We start from the raw sequence: 20,504 nt of genomic DNA, 5'->3' as shown, positions 1-20,504 counted from the left end.
TCCGGAGCAATGAGGATCATGCAGGTCCCGAACCGTCGCAACCTCCTGAGAACTTGAGGGAGGACGGGGATCAGAGGAAACGCGTACAGAAGCGGGAAGAGCCACACCACGACAAATGCGTCTCCTAAAGCTCCTCTCGGAGGAAATTCCATTTGGCAGTACCTTTCGCACTTCCCGTTTGGCACTGGTCGCGAACAGGTCCACCTGTTGGGTTCCCCAAAGGGCGAAGATCTCTTGAATGACTTCCTGAGCAAGTTCCCACTCGTGGGAGACCGCGCTCTGCCTGCTCAGAGCGTTCGCCACCATGTTCTCAATGCCGGCCAGATGAATAGCCAAAAGGGACATACAATTGCTTATTGCCCAGAACCAGAGCTGCATTGCCTCCCTGCACAGAGGTAGTGAACCTACACCTCCTCTCTTGTTGAGGTAATGCATCGCCACAGTGTTGTCTGTCATTATCAGGACATTCTTCCCCCATAGGGACGGCAGGAAAGCCTTCAGCGCTAGTCTGATGGGCCTGAGCTCCAAAAGATTGATGTGAAGTCTGGACTCCGATGGAGACCAAAGACCACTGATGGATAGATCGTCGGCATGAGCGCCCCACCCTGTCAGGGAAGCATCCGTCACAATCGTGACATCTGGCCCTGACTGCCAAAAAGGCTACCCCTTCATGAGATTTTTCTCGTCGCCCCACCACAGAAGGTCATGCGAGACGGAGAATGGAACATGAAGGAGATCTGACATCCTGCCCTACAACTGGGACCATTGAGTCCTTAGAGCCCACTGAAGGGATCTCATTCTGAAGCAGGCCTGCGGCACCAGAAAAATGCAGGATGCCATGAGGCCAAGCAACCATAAGAATTCGAAAGCCGGAAGGCTCAGGGCTTGTTGTAATTTTGTGACCATCTGAAGAATGTGATGAGCCCACACCTTGGGTGGCGAGCACATCCCCAAGGAAGTGTACAAAACGGCCCCTATCTACTGGAGCCGTTGGGAAGGTGTCATATGCGACTTCTTGAAGTTGAGGGAGAAGCCCAGTTTGTGAAGGGAGCGGCAGGTGACGCTGAGATGATTCAAGGCTTGCTTGGGAGAACACGCCCTGATCAGCCAATCGTCCAGGTAGGGTTAGACGTGAATCCCCCCTCTCCTGAGATGCGCTGCCACCACCACCATGAGCTTGGTGAAGACCTTTGGGGCGGAGGTCAGCCCGAATGGCAGGACCCGAAACTGATAGTGGGATCTGCCAACTGTGAACTTGAGGTATTTTCTGTGCTTGAGATGGATCGGCACATGAAAACAAGCATCCTGCAGGTCCAATGACACCAACCAATCCTGCAGTTGGAGGGCATGAAGGATCTGAGAAAGAGTGACCATCTTGAACTTGACCTTCCTGAGGAACTTGTTCAAGTATCGTAAGTCCAAGATGGCTCAGCCCTCCGTCCTTCTTGGGAATCAAAAAATAAGGGGAATACCAGCCCTTGTTCCACTCCGCCACAGACACTGGTTCTATCGCGCCTTTCTCCAGCAGGGATAAAATCTCCTGCACCAGGAGCGGATCCGTAACCTTCAAAGAGTGTTTCCCCAGTGGATTGTTGTGAGGCCGTTGAAGAAAAGGCAGGCACTAACCGTGGGCTATTGTATCCAAGAGCCCACTCATCTGAAGTAAAGGCTCACCAATCTTCGAGATGCTGCGACAGCCTGCCGCCTACCAGAGAACAATGAGTCATGGCCTCAGAGCTGTTTAGGAGCAGCAGCAACAGTGCCTGATGGCAAAGAGGCAGCTGCCTGAGCGGCTTTGGCACCCCTACCTCGTCCACCACGAGTGTCTCTACAGAGGCCCCTTAGACTGGGCATCCCCCTCACCTTTCCAAATGAGGAGTAATAGCGAAAGGAACCACCCCTCCATTGTTGTCCCCTAGGACGAAAAGGCAGAGTTTGCCTGACAGCTGCGCTCAAAGATTTGGCAGCTGCTTTGAAGGTCTGCAACTTTTCAAGGCTCTCGTCAGCCTTGCTGCCAAAAAGATACGGCCCGTCAAAGGGCATGTTGAGAAGACGTGCCTGCACATTGTGTGCAAAACCGGACTTTCGCAACCACGCAAATCTGCGCATAACTGTGCTCGTAGCCGAGGACCTTGCAACACTATCCGCAGTGTACAACCAAGATTGAAGGGATTCACACATGGCATCCTTGCCATCCTTCACGATAGCTAGAAAGCCATCCCTTTCCTCCTCTTCTGGAATATGCTCAGCCGCAAGGGAGATACAATTCCACAGGGCCGGTGAAAATTTTGCTAAGGCACAGGTGGAGTTGGCCGACTTCAGGGCCATACTCCCAGCAGAAAACACCTTGCACGCCTTTCCATCCATGCGTTTATCATCCCTATCCGGAGGGATGGTAGGGTACGCAGCTTGCTTCGAGGTGGCCGTAGCTGCCTGAACCCCCAAACTCTTGGGAGTAGGGTGTGAGGACAGGTAGCCGGGGTCATTACTCGATGGGCTGTATTTCCTTGACAAAGACTTGTTAACAGCCGGAAGAGATTCCGGGGAAGTCCAAGTAGCAGCCACCCTTTTTTGTAAAGCCACAGGAAATGGCAACACTAGGTCAGAGGACGGACCCTGATCCAAGATGTCACTAAGGTCATCCTGATCATACTCAACCTGAGGCCTCGACCAACCCAGGTGCTCAGTAACCCTTAACATCAGTCTCCTATAGGAAGAATCGGCATGCTCACCAGGCTCTGGTTTCCCAAACTCCATCTCAGGAGATGCGTCGAGGTCACTTGTATCATGTAAGGAATGACGCAGATTCTCAATCCGACTGTCCTCATCAATGAGGCAATCTGAAGCATAAGGCGTCCCATAAGGAAGACCAAAAGGAAAAAATTCCCCATCAGACCTCTCCTCATCATCATCTTCATAAATATTCTGGAGAGACTGGAAAAACTCCTTCCTAGGGAAAGTAGTGCACCTCCTATCAGGAACAGGCTTCACAGATTTAGCAAGAGCCTTCCTTGGAGGTTCAACATGCACAGGGGCTTCCAACAGTAAATCCTGCCCAGCAGGTGCCGAAGGCGTCGACTTCTCCGACGGCGTTGGCGTCAACGTCGAAAAAGGCACTGAGGAGTTCGAAGCTTCGAAGGTCTGACCTCAGGTAAAGACCTGGCAGACTCACTCGACGGACACAGCACCGATGGCGTTGATACCTTCTTCGACAGCTTCACAGGCTACGACTGTTTGGTGGGAGACAAAGACCGTGACCTGGACCTGACACGTCTCTGGCGATCCCCTGAAGCCTTGTCTGAATGGGGCCTTGAAGGCTTCCGATGTTTATCGTGCGAATGCCTGGGCCTGAGAGCACACAAGCATCGGACCGAGACCATTCCTTGCCGGCTTCAACCGAAGGCGTGGACGGAACTGTGCCATGAGATAGAAAAATCTGCAACATTTACTCCCGAAAAGCCTCCCATTCCTCGGGGTAGAGGATTTAGTGGAGCAAGACAACTTTTTCGGGTAGCCGTCATCCGACGAGGACGGGGAAGGCGAACGGTGATGCCGTTTCCTGGACCTCTTCGCCGAAGAGGACGAGTGGCGCAAACCACTCCGGGACCTAGATCGTCTGGACGTTTTCCGACGAGGAGACTCTCTCGACTCGTCGGTCGACATGCCAGCCAATTTGGATTTACGGGGTTTGGAAACACGGCCTACCTTTAATTTTCCCTTACGCTCCCGCAAGGCCTTAGCAGTCAACTAGTGACACTTCGGGCAGTCATCCTGGCCCGGCACCACAAGTAGATACAGTGCTTGTCTGTGATGGACATCTTGGACCCGCAGTCCTGACATTTCTTGATGCCAGACCGCGGAGTCGTCGGGGTGACAGAAGAAGACATAATCGCACAATACAAAGTAGAAGACACGAGGCGCGCCGAGTTCTCGAAGCAAACACGTTTGCGGAAAAAACGGAACTGAGGCTACGGGCACCGTGCGTGCTACTTATAACATCCAATGACATCACCCTCGATGGAGGCCTTCGAGGGACATCGACCCGACACCATCGACGCAAGGACGCCCTCTGCCGAAAAAATTACAAAGCAGCACAGCTGTGGACATTATAGATGAGGAATACATTGGAGGACACAATCCATTCGAAAGATATATACAAGAGGGCTCTCTAACATAGCAATAGTAGGATGAAGTTCATCAAGGACATGGTCAAGCAAACTCACTAAGAGTGCAGCACTCTGAAGTTTGGAAAGCCTGGCCACTTCTCGTATTCAAAGGACAGTAATATATTGGACTCTCTGGCAGAGAAGCAGAAAGGATTTTTTTCAGTTGATGGAAAGGATTAACAATAAGGCCAGATCCAGCACAAGGTAAGATTGAGATTGATTTGGAGTGGGTATCTTGTCATCCAGGCAGAAATATACCTCCATCTTCTTAAACCAAACAGAGGCAACACATGCCCCCCATTACCTTGTTGAAAACTCTGATACCAAATGGCAATACCTGGTTTGTTAATACCCATCCACTGCCACAAAGCGATGGTGGGTGCTACAGATCAAGATGCGCATGTAGTCGCCCTGAAAGTCCAGTACAAAGAGCCAGTCATACAGTCAGATAGATTCTGAACAGTGTTCACCATATTGACCTGCCTCACTGAAAGGGAAAATTATGACCGGAAGGAGGACTACAATCAATCATGAGCAGGAGCACTCCAGCTTTATTTGCAATTGCAAAACAGCTCTGGTAAACCACAAGTGAGTTCTCATTTGTGGTCCACATTCTATCATCCCAATGTCCAGAAGCTATTTATTCTTTGCTCTGAGATCCTCAAAGATGATTCTCCTCGGTAGTCAGATGAGGTCTACTTACCATTCTGTAGAGAAAAGGGGCACTGTGTGGGGCAATGTCTGCTTGAGGAGGGCATTGTCTCATAGTGAATGAGGGAAAGAAGTGGTCAGATCTGCAACTGGTCTTGAAGAATCAGATATTTTATTTTAATTGTGGTGTATAACAAATGCTTTGTTTCAAAACACTGCTCAATGTAAGGCATATCAGAAAACAGACAATGCATTCAAGCCCTCAAAATACCAGACATATATGTGTTCTTTCAAAGATCTATGTCCTCAGCCAGGAATAAACCAGCCTCAACAACCCAATGCACAGCTGTCAGTGTACCTCAGTACCCAACGTGCAGTACCCCCACACTATCACTAACAGTGGAAAATGCTATACTGATGCACCTCAAACCTGCCCCACAGCTCTTTCCTCCATTCAGACAGTTTGGTCAGCACACTTCAGGGTAGACCTGCAGGACCACCGCCAAACTAACATTTGGATACACTCGCAGCTCCACCTGTGTGCCTAAACCCTGACCTGCAGCAATCCATCACCACCCTGGCATGGGACCACATCCTCGCTCCCGCATCCTACCCTACACACACACAAACACTGCACCACAATTCCAACCACAAGACCCTTCACCATCCTAGTACTGGAATCCTCGCACAGTTCTGCAAATGCATCTAAATGCAGACCCAACGAACCTCCGCTAATGCACCTGTAACTGGGCCTGCAACACCCCCACAATTCAAACACCACTTTACCCCACACACAGCACCAGCAGTCAGAGCAAAATAGTGTGTGTAAGAGAAAAGAACCCCCAAACACAATTTTGCACTTTGGGACACTGTGGGAGTGAACAAAGGAACCGTACTGTGAAAGCCTCACAAGCAGCATTCTGAATGGAGCAGGAGAAGCTGGTGGGATTACAGTTGTATTGAAATAGACAAACTGAGGGCAGTCAGAAGATGCCACCCCCGAAAAGGCCCAGGTTAGACGACTAAGAGGAAAGTGAATGGTCTGGTAGCAGCATGGGTTGCAGGTGCAAGATGCAAAGGGTAGCCCAGGATGATGGCTGTGGGTAGATACATGAAGGGAGTGGCACAAAGAGAGCACAGAAAAGGTGCAAGAGGACAAGACAGTAGCCCTGAACAAAGAAGCTTCAATTAAGTTCCCTCTCACACAAAACCCTACCCAATTACATGCTCTACCAAGCCTCTTCCTCTAGTTTACCTCCAGGTTCACCATTCCTAATGCAAAACCGAACTCAATAAGCAACAAATTAGTTCCCTCCTTACTCTAATAAAGGTTAGCAAGATAGTCTTTGCCTCCCTTTAATAGTATCCACATTAGTTCTCAGTGCACAGAAATAGTTTGGGGTCGAGAAAGTCTGCATCCTAAGGGAGGGAAAGAAAGGGAGACAGTACAAACCTAGGAATCCCAGGGGGGAAGTGTCTCATGAATTCTATATTGTAGTGTACCCTGCCCGACCAGGATTATGGAGCAGTTTGGGGTTCATGCACTGGGCATGGAGACAGGAGGGGCATTCCCTTTCTAGAGCAACCCACCAAGAAAGCATGGGCCGCATGAGAAATACTGGAGTAGAGCAAAGGAAAAGAGAGAAAAGGAGGTAATCTAGAACTGAGTCCAAACCCAAGAAAACCAAAGCAGGACCATCAGGGAAGAACTAGTGAGTCCCTCACCAAGACCCAATATGAGAGCATGGTGATGCAGATATTTCCTGGGTATGAGGTAGGTGAGAGCATGGAGATGAAGATAATTCCTGGGTGGGAGTTTGGGATACGGGCAAAATAGGAGGTTCAAAGAAAAGGGTGAAGGTGATCACTGGCCACAAAAGGTGGGAAGGAGTGATTGAGTGTGTGCGTGTGAGAGAGACAGCGAGAGAGACAGAAAGAGAGAGAGAAAGAGAGAGAGAGAGAGAGAGAGAGAGAGGGAGAGAGAGAGAGAGACAGAGAGAGAGAGAGAGAGAGAGAGAGAGAGAGATGTACAAATGATGTACAGGTGGCAGTTAAGGAAGGAAGAAAGCACGAAGGATGAGAGAGAAGAAAACCACAGGGATGAAGTAGGGAGCAGATGAAAGCAGGATCAGAACAAGAACTGGGCACAAAGAAAAGGTTGGGGGAAGGAAAAGAGAAATTGAAAGCGAGAGCTACATACCAGCATGTCTTGCCTCCTTGCACATCAACAGTCTCAGCTTTCAAGGAAACCTCTGCTCACGGGCTGTCAGTCCATTCAGCATTTTGTTAATACTGCACTTTCACAGAATGTGCTTTGCAGATGATCAAGAAAGAGTACAATGACAAACCATGAGAAAACATCAGTTCACTGATGATGTCCAAATGAATTTTAAATGTGTCGAAGGACTGCAACATCCAGAAGGTGGACTCACAAAAGGATAGCCATTTTTGGTCTCTCTTTTTCGCTCCATAAAAAGCTCTGAAAAATCCTATCAATCCTCTGCTGCAGCGTTTGGGAAAATCGCAGTGTAAGCGATTGATTGATATACAGAACCTTCGGAAGAAAGGTCATCTTAATAGCACTGGCCTTATGAGTTAGCCTTTGTAGCACATTGAAGACATTTGCAGTTTCCTTGTTTTTGCATTCAGAAGATGTCCGATGGTAGCCTATAATAGAACTTAGAAGGAACAAGTTACTTACCTGTAACTGTTCTTCTCCAGCATGGGTCTGGCATGGATTCACATGCTCATGAATATTCCCCGTCGTCAGGCTGGGAATCCTCGGTAAAGAAAAAAACCAGTATCAGTTTCGTTTCTGATCTGTCTTTCGTAGTAATAACCAATCACTGGTCTCTGCGTCATACTGACCACAGCCAATGACTGCCCTCTACCTAAGCACCGCCTCTGGCAGCCATCTTCAGATTCGGAAGCACGTGAAGTGGCAGTATGACCAAGTGAAGAGCCGCAGAGGGGTAGGCGGGAGGGTTCGCATGTGAATCCATGCCAGACCCATGCTGGAGAACAACAGTTACAGGTAAGTAACTTGTTCCTTCTCCAGCATGGGGTCTGGCATGGATTCACATGCTCATGAATAAAGAATACATAGCAGTACACACATGCACAACCACGGGAGGTGGCAAAGGCTCAACATTAAGCAGTACAGCAAACTTAACATTAAGCATCTTACCTCCTCACCAGGCTCACCTCAGGCGAACAGGTTGCGCAGCACTGCTTGGCCGACCCTGGACTCCTCCCTGGAATCCCGATCGACGCAGTAGAATTTCGTGAAGGTGTGCGTCGACCTCCACGTAGCAGCCCTACATATGTCCAGCAGGGGCACACCAGAAAGGAACGCCGTGGTAGCTGCGATCGCTCTGGTGGAATGGGCTCTCGGATGGCCAGGCAGCGGTCAGTTTGCCAACCGATGACAGTACATGATACAGCCGGAGAGCCATCTGGAAATGGAAGCCTTCGAGAGAGCCTTCCCCTGATTGACAGGTCCAAAGTTCACAAAGAGTTGTGATGTCTTCCGAAAACACTTCGTGCGGTCCACGTAGAACTTCAGCGCTCTAGCCACATCCAGCGAGTGCAAAGTCCTCTCAGCCGGCGACGAAGGCGACGGGAAGAACACAGGCAACACCAAGGGTTCGTTGAGATGGAAGTCCGACGGTACCTTGGGCATGAAGGAGGGGTGCGTCCTGAGCACTACCCTCGTGTCGTGAAAAGTCAAGTACGGAGCCTTGCAGGAAAGGGCCTGGATCTCTCCCACCCGTTGTGCGGAGGTGATGGCCACAAGAAACGCTGTTTTCCACGACAGAAACTTCAACGGGGCCGAGTGCAGAGGCTCGAACGGAGGTCCCATGAGCTTGGTCAGCACCACGTTGAGCTCCCACGCCGGGGCCGGCGCCTTCACCGGCGGGAACGATCTGAACAGTCCGTTCATGAACTCTTTCACCAGACGATGAGACCACAAGGACGTCCGGCCCGTGGTTCTGGTGTATCGGGAGATCGCAGCAAGATGAATCTTGATGGACGCGTGTGCCAGTCCAGCTTTGGCCAGCGTCAGCAGGTACAGCAGTACCTGGGGAGCCGTAATCCGTAGAGGGTTAATCTTCTGTGCGTGGCACCAGACAGAGAACCTCTTCCATTTGTGTCCGTAGCATTTAAGAGTCGAGGACGCCCTGGCCTTTGCAAGAACCTCTCTGCAGTCGGCCGGTATGTCGTATCCTCCAAACTCTAGCGCTGCAGGAGCCAGGCCTGCAAGTTCAGCGATTTCGGGTCGTGGTGGAGGATGGCGCCTCCTTCCCTGGAGAGTAGATCCGCGTCCACCGGCAGCTTGATTGGCGGGGACGCTGACAAGTCCAGAAGGTCCGGGAACCATATCTGCCTCGGCCACGCAGGTGCAATGAGGATCATCCTGCACCGTGACCTCTTGAGCTGGTTGACGAGCCGGATTAGCAGTGGCAAAGGAGGGAACGCGTAGAGGAACAGGCCCTCCCAGGGGAACGAGAAAGCATCGCCCATGCTCCTCGCCTGGGGAAACCTGCTGGCGAACCTCCGGCACTTGGAGTTCGTCGCCGTCGCGAACAGGTCGATCTGGGGTGTGCCCCACCGTCGGAAGAGGCGATCCACTAGATCCTGCCGTAGTTCCCACTCGTGGCACGAGCGCAGCTCCCTGCTGAGTGAGTCGGCGATGGTGTTTTTATCCCTGCCAGATGAAACGGCACCAGAAACATCCTTTGGGCGACGGCCCAATGCCACAGGTCCTGCGCCTCCTTGGACAGCGCTGGGGACCTGGTTCCGCCCTGTTTCCTGATGTAAAACATGGTGGTGGTGTTGTCGGTGAAGATCCTCACCACCTTGCCCTTGAGGGACGGAAGGAAGGACCTGAGGGCCCAGAACACTGCACGGAGCTCCAGGACGTTGATATGGAGGGACTTCTCCGTCGGGAGCCAAAGGCCTCTCGCGTGCAGGTTTTCGGTGTGCGCTCCCCACCCTTCCAGGGAGGCATCCGTGGTCACTGTCTCCTGGTGGTCTGGAAGTCCATGCCCGCCGTCAGATGCGCGCGGTTGCCCCACCACCGGACCGCTCGGCGGAAACTCTCGTCGAGTGTGATCCTCTCCTAGAAGCCGCCCGTCGTTTGGATGCAGCGTGCATCCAGGAACTCCTGCAACGGGCGCATCCGGAGCCTGCACATGGGAATGAGGTAGATGCAAGAAGACATCATTCCGAGGAGGGACTTGATGGACACTCACCTTGGCCGCGTCGGAAACCAACATCCGCTGTACCTTGCCCAGGATGGACCTGGTCCTTTCCTCTGACGGGGAGGCCAGAAGGGACACTGTCGAGCTTCGCTCCCAGAAACAGTGCGTTTTGCACGGGTACCAGGTGGGACTTGCGTAGTTCACGGAGAATCCCGGGTCCGTGAGAAGTTGGACGGTCCTTGCCGTGTGCTCCACGGCGAGCTCCCTCGTCTTGGCTCGGATGAGCCACTCGTCCAGGTAGGGGTAGACGTGGATCCCCTCGCGGCGCAGCTGCGCCGCCACCGGTGCAAGGCACTTGGTGAATACCCTGGGTGCCGACCGTAGTCCGAAGGGGAGGGCTTTGAACTGGTAGTGACGCCCTTGGACCACAAACCTGAGGAATTTTCGGTGCCCCTTTAGGATGGGAATATGGAAGTAGGCATCCTCCAAATCCAACGACGACAGGAAGTCTCCTTCCTCCAGCTGCCCCAGGACGTGCTGGAGGGTGACCATCCGGAACTTCTGCGCCTTGATGAACTTGTTCAGACGTCGCAGGTCTAGGATGGGGCGCCATCCTCCCGTCTTCTTCTTCACGAGGAAGTATCTCGAGTAAACTCCGGAGCCCCGAAGCCTCTTTGGGACGAGTTCGATGGCGCCCTTCCTGAGCATCGCCTTTACCTCCAGGAGAAGCTGAGGGACGTGAAGCTCTTTCCTGGCCACGGGGGGGACGCGCGGGCACCTTCTTTGAAACTCGAGCGCGTGGCCCCGGGCTAAGGCTTCCAGCACCCAACGGTCGGTGGAGATGGACTCCCACACGCTGACGAAGCTCGCCAGCCGGCCTCCCACCGGGGTGCTTCGGTGGGGGCCCGACCCCATGGCCGGTTCAATCCTGTTTCGACGAGGCTTTGCCGCCTTGACCTCCTTGGCGACGACGGCGGGGTCCGCCAGACTTGCCTCGTCCTCTGTAGGCCTCCTGAGACGAGAAGCGGACCGCTTGACGGTAGGTGGAGAAACCGCCGCCGGAACCTTTGGAGGCGCCCTTGCCTCCGCTGCTCCGAAAGGGCGTCCGTCGTTGCTGCAGAACCCCAAGGGCCCGGGCCGTCTCAGTGTCCGCTTAAATGGCCTGAAGGGAATCGTCCACTGTTTTCCCAAACAGGTTGGTCTGTACGTCTTGACGGAAGTCCGTAGCCTTGAGCCATCCACGCCGCCTAAGGCACACGCCGTTGCCCAACTGGCGAAACCCAGTGTCGGCGATGTCCGTCGCAATAGTGATGGCGTGGTCTGACGCCACCTCGCCTTCCTGTAGGATCTCCAGGGCATCCGCCCTCTTGTCGTCCGGTAGGAAGTCCAGCAGGGGAGCCAGTTTGTACCATAGCTCCCTGTGGTAGCGGGCCACGATAGCCAAGGCGTTGGCCGCTTTAATCGTCGTCGCTGCAGACGAGATGACCCTGCGTCCCATAGCGTCCAATTTCTTTCCCTCGCCGTCTGGTGGGGAAGTCGATGTGGAGGCCGCACCCCCCCCCCGCTTTCTTCCTGGCCGCCGCGGAGACGACGGAGTCCGGGGTAGGCTGCGCCCGGAGGCACAGGGGGGCCGCGTCCGGGACCCGGTACTTCTTCTCGTACCGGTCTCTTCTAGCTGGCGTCGTGGAAGGGTTCTTGAGGAGGGCGAGGCCCTCATCCCAAATGTCGTCCAGTAGAGGCACCGCGAGGACCGTCTTCCTCTTGGCCTCGCACCGTTGATAAAGGAATCCTTCCTTTTTCTTCTCCTCAGGGCAGAGTTGGAAAAGCTCGGATGCCCTGGCTATCATGGAGTGGAACGATCCAATCTCGTCGGGCGGAGAAGCCCTGGTGGGAGGTGACGACGGTATATCCTCGTCGTATACCTCGTCGTCCGTACCCATCGCTGCCGTGTCAGTCCCCGTATCATCCCCTCGGGTGGACGGGGAGGAGGGCTGGACGGGGCGCGACGGCTGAAAAGGAGGTGGAGGGTGAATCCTTCTTTTCTTGGGCGGGGGAGCACCAGAAGGTCCCGGTTCAGGATCCCCCGACAGGAGAGGTTCCTCCGTCGGTAACGGTAGTCTCGTCCTTATCTCTGAACATAAGGACTGTATAGCCAACAAAATGGCCGCCGAGTTGTCTTGCGGCGCTGGCAGAGGGGAATCCGACGGGCGATCAGGGGCCCCGTCGGCACCCTCGACGATGTCGTCGTCACCTGCGTCAGGATCCATCCCGACGGGCCGGTCTTCTTCCACGCCAAGGCCGTGGCTTAAGACCTCAATCAGCTCTTCCTCCAAGGTTGAGGCCGAATCTACGACGACGCCCTGCCCCCCCTTTTTCTTCCCCGCCGGGGATTTCACGGGGGTCCTATCGATGGGCACAAAAGAGGACTCCCTCCGAGGTGGCAGGGAGACTCTGAGCCCCGAGGTCGCCACCACTGGTGTAGCCTCCACAGGCTGAGCCAGGGCCGCCGCGACAGTATCGATAGAGGGCTTGGCCGGATGGATTAAGGCCTTCACCACCTTAGGTGCGCTCACCGCCTTATCCTTGAAGGGGGGGACACTGCCTCGCTCCCCCTCCGATAGGGCCTTCGAGCTCGACCGGGGCCTCTCCAGGAGCTTCGCCGGGTGCTCGCCCTTCCTCTTACCCGACCCAGAGCGTTGGCTCGTGGCTGAAGGTGCCGGGGAGGGTGCGCCCTGCCTGGCGCCCGTAGAGCCCGACCGTTCGGCGCTCCCGGTGCCAGCGGACTCGCGGTGCTTGGCCTTGTGTTGGACCCCCGTCGCCGGGGCGTCCTCAAAGGTCTTAGAAGACCGCTCGGATTTCTTCCTCTTCTTCTCGCCTGACGGGCTCTTCCCTTCCAGCCAGTTGGCGAGACGTTGATGGCGGTCCTTCATGGTCCGCTCCGACATATTGCCGCAAAACGCACAGTCCTTCTCCACGTGCGTCTTGTCCTCATGTAAGCAGTAGAGACAAAAGGAGTGTTCGTCCTCCTTAAAGACGTTCTGCAGCTGGCATCCAGGGCAGATCCTGAACAGCTTTCCGGGCGTCGAGCTTCCCTTCTCCTGGGCCATGTCCGGGCCTGAGAAACTTCTGGAGTCCTCCAAAAGCGTAGCTCGACGAAATTTTCACCCTTGAGGGGCGCAGACGAATCCGACATGGGTCCCCGTTGATCGGATGGAGAGTCGGTGGAGCTTGAGGCTCTTTTGACCGAAAAAATGAAGTCTTTGAGAAAAAACGTGAAAAATTAGCACTAACGCTCGAGAGCAATAGCACGAGGATCCCAACACATGAACGTGCGGTAAAAATCTGAAGATGGCTGCCAGAGGCGGTGCTTAGGTAGAGGGCAGTCATTGGCTGTGGTCAGTATGACGCAGAGACCAGTGATTGGTTATTACTACGAAAGACAGATCAGAAACGAAACTGATACTGGTTTTTTTCTTTACCGAGGATTCCCAGCCTGACGACAGGGAATATTCATGAGCATGTGAATCCATGCCAGACCCCATGCTGGAGAAGGTATAGAAATACTATAAGGGTGGCCGGTCTATTGCACTTAGAGGATCTATAATCCTAGGATCATAAGACAGTATGGTAGCCTTTCTACCACGCATAGAAGATGCGCCAGGGTAGCCTGTCTATTGCACTTTTAAGACTTTATGGGGGTATCCGTTTTATAGAGCTTAGAAGAGTCTATGAGGGTAGCTTGTCTTTTTCTCACAAACGATCTGACCACATGGCTTCATCGAAGATAAGCTCCATCCGAGTTTCAAGACACATATAAACACACCTCTTCGGTGGACATCAGCAGCAGGCACGTCTACCCATCCACACGCATAATAATATAGTGATGACCTACAACAAAATTCGAACTAGCTGGACACATAACAAGGCTCTTGCAGTTGCACACTCTCCTGACCTCCCTCAGTGCCCACCCCCATGCCTGACCTCTTGGGATTGCTTAATGGAGCTTAGCCAGCCCACCTAATTCCTAGTCTTGGCCAAATGCACACACGCCTTCTAAGCCCTGTCTGAGAATGTTCCCATACCTGGACTTCGGTCCCCCGTGGGTGTTCCCGTCACAAGCGTGTTGAGGCCATATTAATGGGATAAAGGAGCTATATAAATGACAAACTACTATGCACAAACATTTAGCGACAAACCTTTGCATGTTTTACCATTACCTAAAACAACCTCGGTCAGTTTATTAACATTGAATTGAAAGTTCAGGTGGAGGATTTGATGAATGAATAGCAGGTTCTGTCTCGCTTTGAAAAGGTTATGCTAGACTGAGAAGATCATCATTTGGAGTTGGGGGAGCCCTTTAACGATTTATATGGTTAGTGATGGTTTGCTGAGCTGTGATAAGTTTTACAGTGATTAGAAATGGAGGGGGGCTTTACTGTGGTGGGGGGGGGAGGTTTGCTAGATGTGTGGTTTTTTTTTGTATAATTGCAGAATTGTTGTTTCTAGGGATAGTTATTTCTGTCAATTACTTAATATAATTATAAATGGTTATTTATAACACGCTTAATACCCAGAGGTCTCTAAGCACGGACCCGGGTATCGAACCTGTGTTGCTCTATGTCGTTTTGCTTCCAAGGCAAGCGAGTTGCACCTGAGCTATCCTCCCAAGATAATATGTTATGTCAATTAGATATGCTTATTTTATTTGTTAGGAAGCTATGTAGGTATTTGCAGAAAAGTTGGGTTTGCGGAAGCAATTTTGTATATTCTATCCCTGTTGATGAATTCTGTTCTATTTTTTGAAATGCATGAATAAAGAATTTAAAAACAAAAGGATAGCTATACAAGCAAAATGTGTGGGTAGAAGCAGAACAGATTAACAATAAAAGGAGTTAGAAAAGTGAATGGAGCATGCAATGAAAACGAAAAGATGATATGTGGGGGGGTATAAAATAACTGGCTGTCCTCACACCAAATAGTATTGCCAATTGCCCCTGACCCGGCTATGCATCTGTGGATCCTATGCTGTCCAGTTTGTCAGAAAAAGTATCTTCAACACTGTATAAGGGTAAGGGAAGGACTCCATGAAATACTCATGCTAGCCAAGCTGAGATGAACAGTAACATCCTGGAGGTTATAGGCCTACTAATGGCTTTTTAATAAAGGAACTTGCTACCCTTATGATAAATGGCTTCAGAGAATCGGCCTTAAATAACCTAGTATTACTAAAGGAAGAGACATATATCCCAATTCTCCCCTCTTTCATTTGAGAATCCAGGTACATTTTCAGAATTGAATTGTCCTATTGGATTAGACATAATTGAGTTGATGAGATGTGGTGTGAAATGCCATCTTGAAGTGGACAGTACAGGTCCAAACATTAAGTTCTTCAAAATGACAGTGATCTCACCAATGTTAATTTGAACTGCCATATCCACACCACAACCCCACACCACCATCCCACACCATTCCAATATTACATTCTGCAGTTTCAGATATTCTGAGGGTCTTGCAATTTGGGGCCATAGTCAAAATGAATACACAAGAGGATAAAGTGGGCAGGGTATGACAGAGTTGTAAGGACACCAGCCTAACAATAGCATGGCCTCTTCTTTATCAGTAACATTGAAGAAATGATGCTCCCTCTGGTGATTACAATCAAATTTGTTTTGAAGGAGGATGATAACTGTGGCTCTTCTTCCCTAGTCCCCCACCCATATTGCCTTTAATTTCCATTCATGGGACTCTTAACATGAATTTATTTATCTTGGAATATAGCTGGCTTGGAGTAGGTGGAAAGGGAGGACCCAAACATTCAGAATGGTGCCTTTTGGCTTGCTATTGACATGGATGGATACGGTGGTCCGATGTATCTTCATTACAGTATGGCAATCTGCTTTCAGTGTATGACAACTGCCTGCAGGAATAATGTATGTTGTCTTGAAAGCTTGCAAGCAAATACACATGGTAGCCCAATAAAGGTTTTGACCTTTCAACATTGCTTACTATTTCTATGTATTTTTGAAAAACAAAACTGCACTATTCACCTGGCTAACAAAGTACTTTAACTGAAATCAATGAGAAACGTATGTGGAGTTTAACTTCTCGCATGGTGAAGCTTTTTCATGCAACAGTACAGGAAGTCAGAGGGAGAGTCATGGGACAACATATGTTTAGTTTAGTATAGTTTGTTTATGTGTATTGCGCTCCTAGCCAAGAGGCATCTGGGCACATTTCTTACAAAGATAGTTACAGAAGGTACAGTGACAGTAAAAGGAAGATGTTACAGATTAATTAGTAGGAGACACTGATGTATACAGTGGTTACATAATCACAGGAGATACTGATATATACATAATTACGGGAGATACCAATATATACAGGTTACATAATTACAGGAGATACTGATATATACAGCAGTTACACAATTACAGTGTGTTTCAGAACACAGGTTACAGCAGTCTTATAGTTACAATTTTTGCATAGGTATACAATGTGCAAAGCTATGGAATGCTGCATATAAGCAAGAGATCAAGCTTTACAAATAATGGATGAAGTGGAGTATTCCAGTAGTTTGCAGGTTACAGGCTGGATGCAGGATAAGCTAAGGTTCCTGCGTTGAAAGCCAAATGTTGGTGTTTCTTTTGAATGGGTGGAAGGCTGGTTCAGATCTTAGTGAGAGGGGTAGGGAGTTCCATAACTTGGCTGCAAGTACTGGGAAACTGTTCCCTCCTGCCTTTTGCAGTTTGAGGTTTGGGACTTTGATGGAGTGTGCCTGCACTGATCTCATAGGGCGGTCTGAAGTATTTTGTGCATTGTTTTTTGTCAAATATGGAGGCGCTAAATTGGCCAGACATTTATGTGTCAGAGAGAGTTTTGTGGGCAATCATTTGCTTGATCGAAAGCCAGTTGAGGTTCCGTCTCAACTCCGAAATGTGGTGGGATCTGGGAATGTTTAGGGCTTCCCTTATGGCGTTATTTTGTAGGACTTACATTTTTTCAGGTTTTGTTGGCTAGTTCCACGATAGAGTGAGTTGCAGTAGTCTATTTTGGAGAGTACTAGAGCTCTGGCTATGGTAGTGAAATTAGGTGTAGTGAGAAAGGGTCTGCTGGCTGTAATCAACTTGCACGTGTCGGCTGTGGATGAGGCTACTGCATTGACCTGTCTTGTTAGGTTTAGAGAGGAGTCAATGTATATGCCAAGAGTGATCACCTCTTTGGAGACCTTGATGGGATTTCCATCAATAGTGAAGGTGTCAAACTGCTTGCTGAGTTTGTTAAGTTTGAGTTTAGATTCTAGGAGGAGGAGCTCTGTGTTCTTGTCATTGAGACAGAGTCTGTGTTTTGCCATCCAGGCTTGGATGATACTGTAGATCTCATTGAGCCGTTTGGTGTTGCTGTCATGGTCGCCAGTGACAGGTATGAGTATCTGGGTGTCATCTGCATAGTTAGTGTAGGTGACACCCAGATAGTCAAGGTCGTCGAACAGAGGCTTGGTGAATATATTATAAAGGGTGGGAGACACGCAGGAGCCTTGTGGGACGCCGCATGTGACTGGTTCAGGGTTAGCTGATACTGTTTGAGAAAATACTCTCATCATTCTATTGACTAAAAAGGATTGGATCCACGTTGTGGCGTTGTGAGCGAAGTGTGCTGAAGTCCTGAGGTGAGCACAGAGGATTTTGTGGTCTACTAAGAGTGTGAAAGAGATCAAATGGTTGTCTGTCCAGGCACAAGGTGTGTTAGACATGTTGCAGTTAAGGTCCGTGATTCAATCTAGGGTCCTACCTTTGATATGGGTGGGTTCTGAGATTCAGTGTCTAAAACCTAGTTCAGAGATGGAACTAGCGAGAGAAATGGCTTTTAGGTCTTTAGCATCTTGGTATCCCAAGTTAAGGTCACCAAGTAAAATAATTTGGGATCCTGGCTTGGTGTTGTTGGACAGTAGAAGAATGATATCTTCTTCAAATGTGGATAAACCGGCACTTGCGGTCTGTAGACTAGGTGTATAGTAGTGGTGCGGGAGTCCGATATAGGTAGTTTGACAGTTAGAAGTTCGGCTGAAAGGAGAGTTTGGATGGAGATTGGTCCAAGACCTAATGCAGTTTTAGAGATGAAGGCGACACCTCCTCCTTTGGCTTGGTTGGGGTCTCTATCGAGTCGAGTGATTGAGTATTTGTCAGGGATGACGAGTGAGAGTGCAGGTCTAGCAGTGGCGTGGAGCCACGTTTCGGTAACTGCTTAAAAGTCAACGTCTAGAGTCGTTATAGCGTCGGAGATGTCAAGGGCGTGGGCTGGCAAGGATCTGGCATTGATCAGTTCACCCCTGATTATAGTTGGAGGAATGTTGGTGGTGCTAGTAGCAGTAGGGGTGTGGTGAGGTCCGGATGGTGGAATGCTATTTTTAGGTGGAGGTCGGGTAGGTGTGAATCTTGAGCCTAGTATTTCATTTCTTGATTTGATTGGGCAAGGATGGTTGAGAGATGACTCGAGTCTGGCGCCTAATCTTTAATTTCTTAATTTGAGTAGGCAAGGTTTGTTAGGTGTAGGTTTTCTGGTGAAGTGTTGAATTCAGAGGTATGGTGCATTGAGGTAGGGATTGTTAGGGCACTCTGGTGTGAATAAGTGGGGCTTAGAGGCTGTTGATAAATATTGTGGTAGGAATGGGGTAGGTGGTATGTCTGCCTGAGGTTGTGATCTGTTCTGTGTGGCTAGCGACCTGCTAGTTGTGTTAGGCATGATACTCTTGATGTTGGACAACAGCAGGTGAGGACGCCAGGTGTCACTGTTGGTAGGCGGCAAGTAGGCTAAAGTAGCTTGCAGGTGTTGGTCAGGTGGAGGGCGAAGAGCAGTGATGATGTAGGTGGTAGTGAGCAGGATAATGATCATGGTTCGAGCAGGGCAGAGCAGGTCTGGCTGTTGGGCTAGATCAACGTGGCAGTCTGTATGCAATGGTGCAGTGGTACCGTAGGTACGTAGTTGCAGGATTGGCAATGTTGGTGTAGGCAGAGGTACTAGGGGCACTCAGCACAGTTTGGTAGTTGCTAGTGGTGCTGCGGGCACACTGTTAGGCAGTGGGTGGTGCTAGAGTCACATGGTTAAGCAGGGCATTGGATAAAGGTGCTAAAGGCTACATAGTAGGGCAAAGATGCTCGGAGCACGCAGTATAGACTGCAAAGAGGCTAAGGGCAAGCTGTTGGTCAGTAGTGATGCTGTGGGCACACAATTTACCAATAATAATGCTATGTGCATGCAAATTAGGCAGAAAAAATGCTGAAGACATATAATTGGGCAGTAGTGATGCAGTTGGCACAATGCTGTAGGCATACAATTTACTGGTAGTAATGCTGCGTGTACACAATTCGGCTGAATTTAGACAGGAACTTTTAGGTAATACGATAAACGTAACTCTATTCTTATAATAAAGAAAGGATCACATACCACATTGATCCCTCCTGCATGACTCCTAGAACACACTGTTCCCACAAAAGCCATCCCAGCAGTTCCTCCAAAGCCTTGCTTTCTGCAGCGACAAAATGGCAAATTTCAACATATGAAACATGCTAATCACTTAATGTAAAACTATCTGGCAAAGACTGAACTTAACAATATGAGAAAATGGCTAAACATTAAAATGGGGCCTCTTACAGAACAAACTGTGCACTGTCATGTCTATGACGGGGAACAAGTTCCTTTTCTCTCCACTGTACAAATCGTCCGAGCACATCTCCAGCACTTCCATCCGTGGTTATCATGTTTTGGTTAGTCCAGATCTCCAACCCAACTAGGACAATGCGGATATTAAGTGTGATGTACATCTGAAACATAAAATTAATTGTTACGCACTGAACTGCAACATAAGTACACAGAACATACATTTCCACAATGTAATTGTGGTGCAACTTGTTTGAAGTAAAAGGAAAGCTAATCATTCTGCAGGCAACTCTTCCTTATTTGAACTCTACATCCTTAAGTTTAGGCTCAGTGGTGCAACGGATGATGCAGAGAATGGGTGATACATATAGCAGGCATAGAGCTGCCACTCAGTAAGTCTCTTAGTCCACTCATGCTTACTCACAGTCTTGCACATGGGCTTGCCTTCACATGCAGCATTAATCCTTCATGATACATTAGTTGGGGAAGGGCAGCAAATCTACAAATAGCATTTGAACAAATGATAGCACAGATTTGTCTAGTTCTCTCTGCAAAGCCCCTTAACTCTACTTTAGACCTCCTCTACCTTCTCTCTTTATCCTCTCTCCTCATTTCGTCCTTCTCGCAAACCTGTCCAACCATGGCTCACTTCTCACCTTCCCTCCATGTGTCACTTCCTCAGGCGCCTTGAACAACGCTGGCTCAAACACCCCACCTCTTCTAACCAATTCACTTACTTTTCCTATCACTCTCTCTATGATAACTGTTTTAACTCTGCTAAATGTACTTACTTCACTAACCTCCTCCACTCTCAATCCTCCCACCCTCG

At 50.1% G+C, this 20,504-nt stretch overlaps 1 protein-coding gene across 2 annotated transcripts in view; it reads right to left on the bottom strand.

Annotated features, from left to right (window-relative positions):
• Positions 1–20,504, bottom strand: part of ADAM9 (ADAM metallopeptidase domain 9) — a 1,404,333-nt gene that overhangs the window by 827,578 nt on the left and 556,251 nt on the right. For both annotated transcript variants that reach the window (XM_069617919.1, XM_069617920.1), the window contains exons 9-10: positions 19,670–19,839; positions 19,463–19,544 (exon numbers count right to left, since the gene is read on the bottom strand). In XM_069617919.1, the coding sequence (XP_069474020.1) occupies positions 19,463–19,544; positions 19,670–19,839 (252 nt within the window). The remainder of the gene's footprint in view (positions 1–19,462; positions 19,545–19,669; positions 19,840–20,504) is intronic.

The sequence above is a fragment of the Ambystoma mexicanum genome, chromosome 10 (assembly GCF_040938575.1).
Source record: "Ambystoma mexicanum isolate Mex_15411 chromosome 10, UKY_AmexF1_1, whole genome shotgun sequence".
NCBI lineage: Eukaryota > Metazoa > Chordata > Amphibia > Caudata > Ambystomatidae > Ambystoma > Ambystoma mexicanum.
The sequence above is the reverse complement of the archived record's forward strand: the minus strand, read 5'-3'. Positions and strand labels throughout refer to the sequence as shown.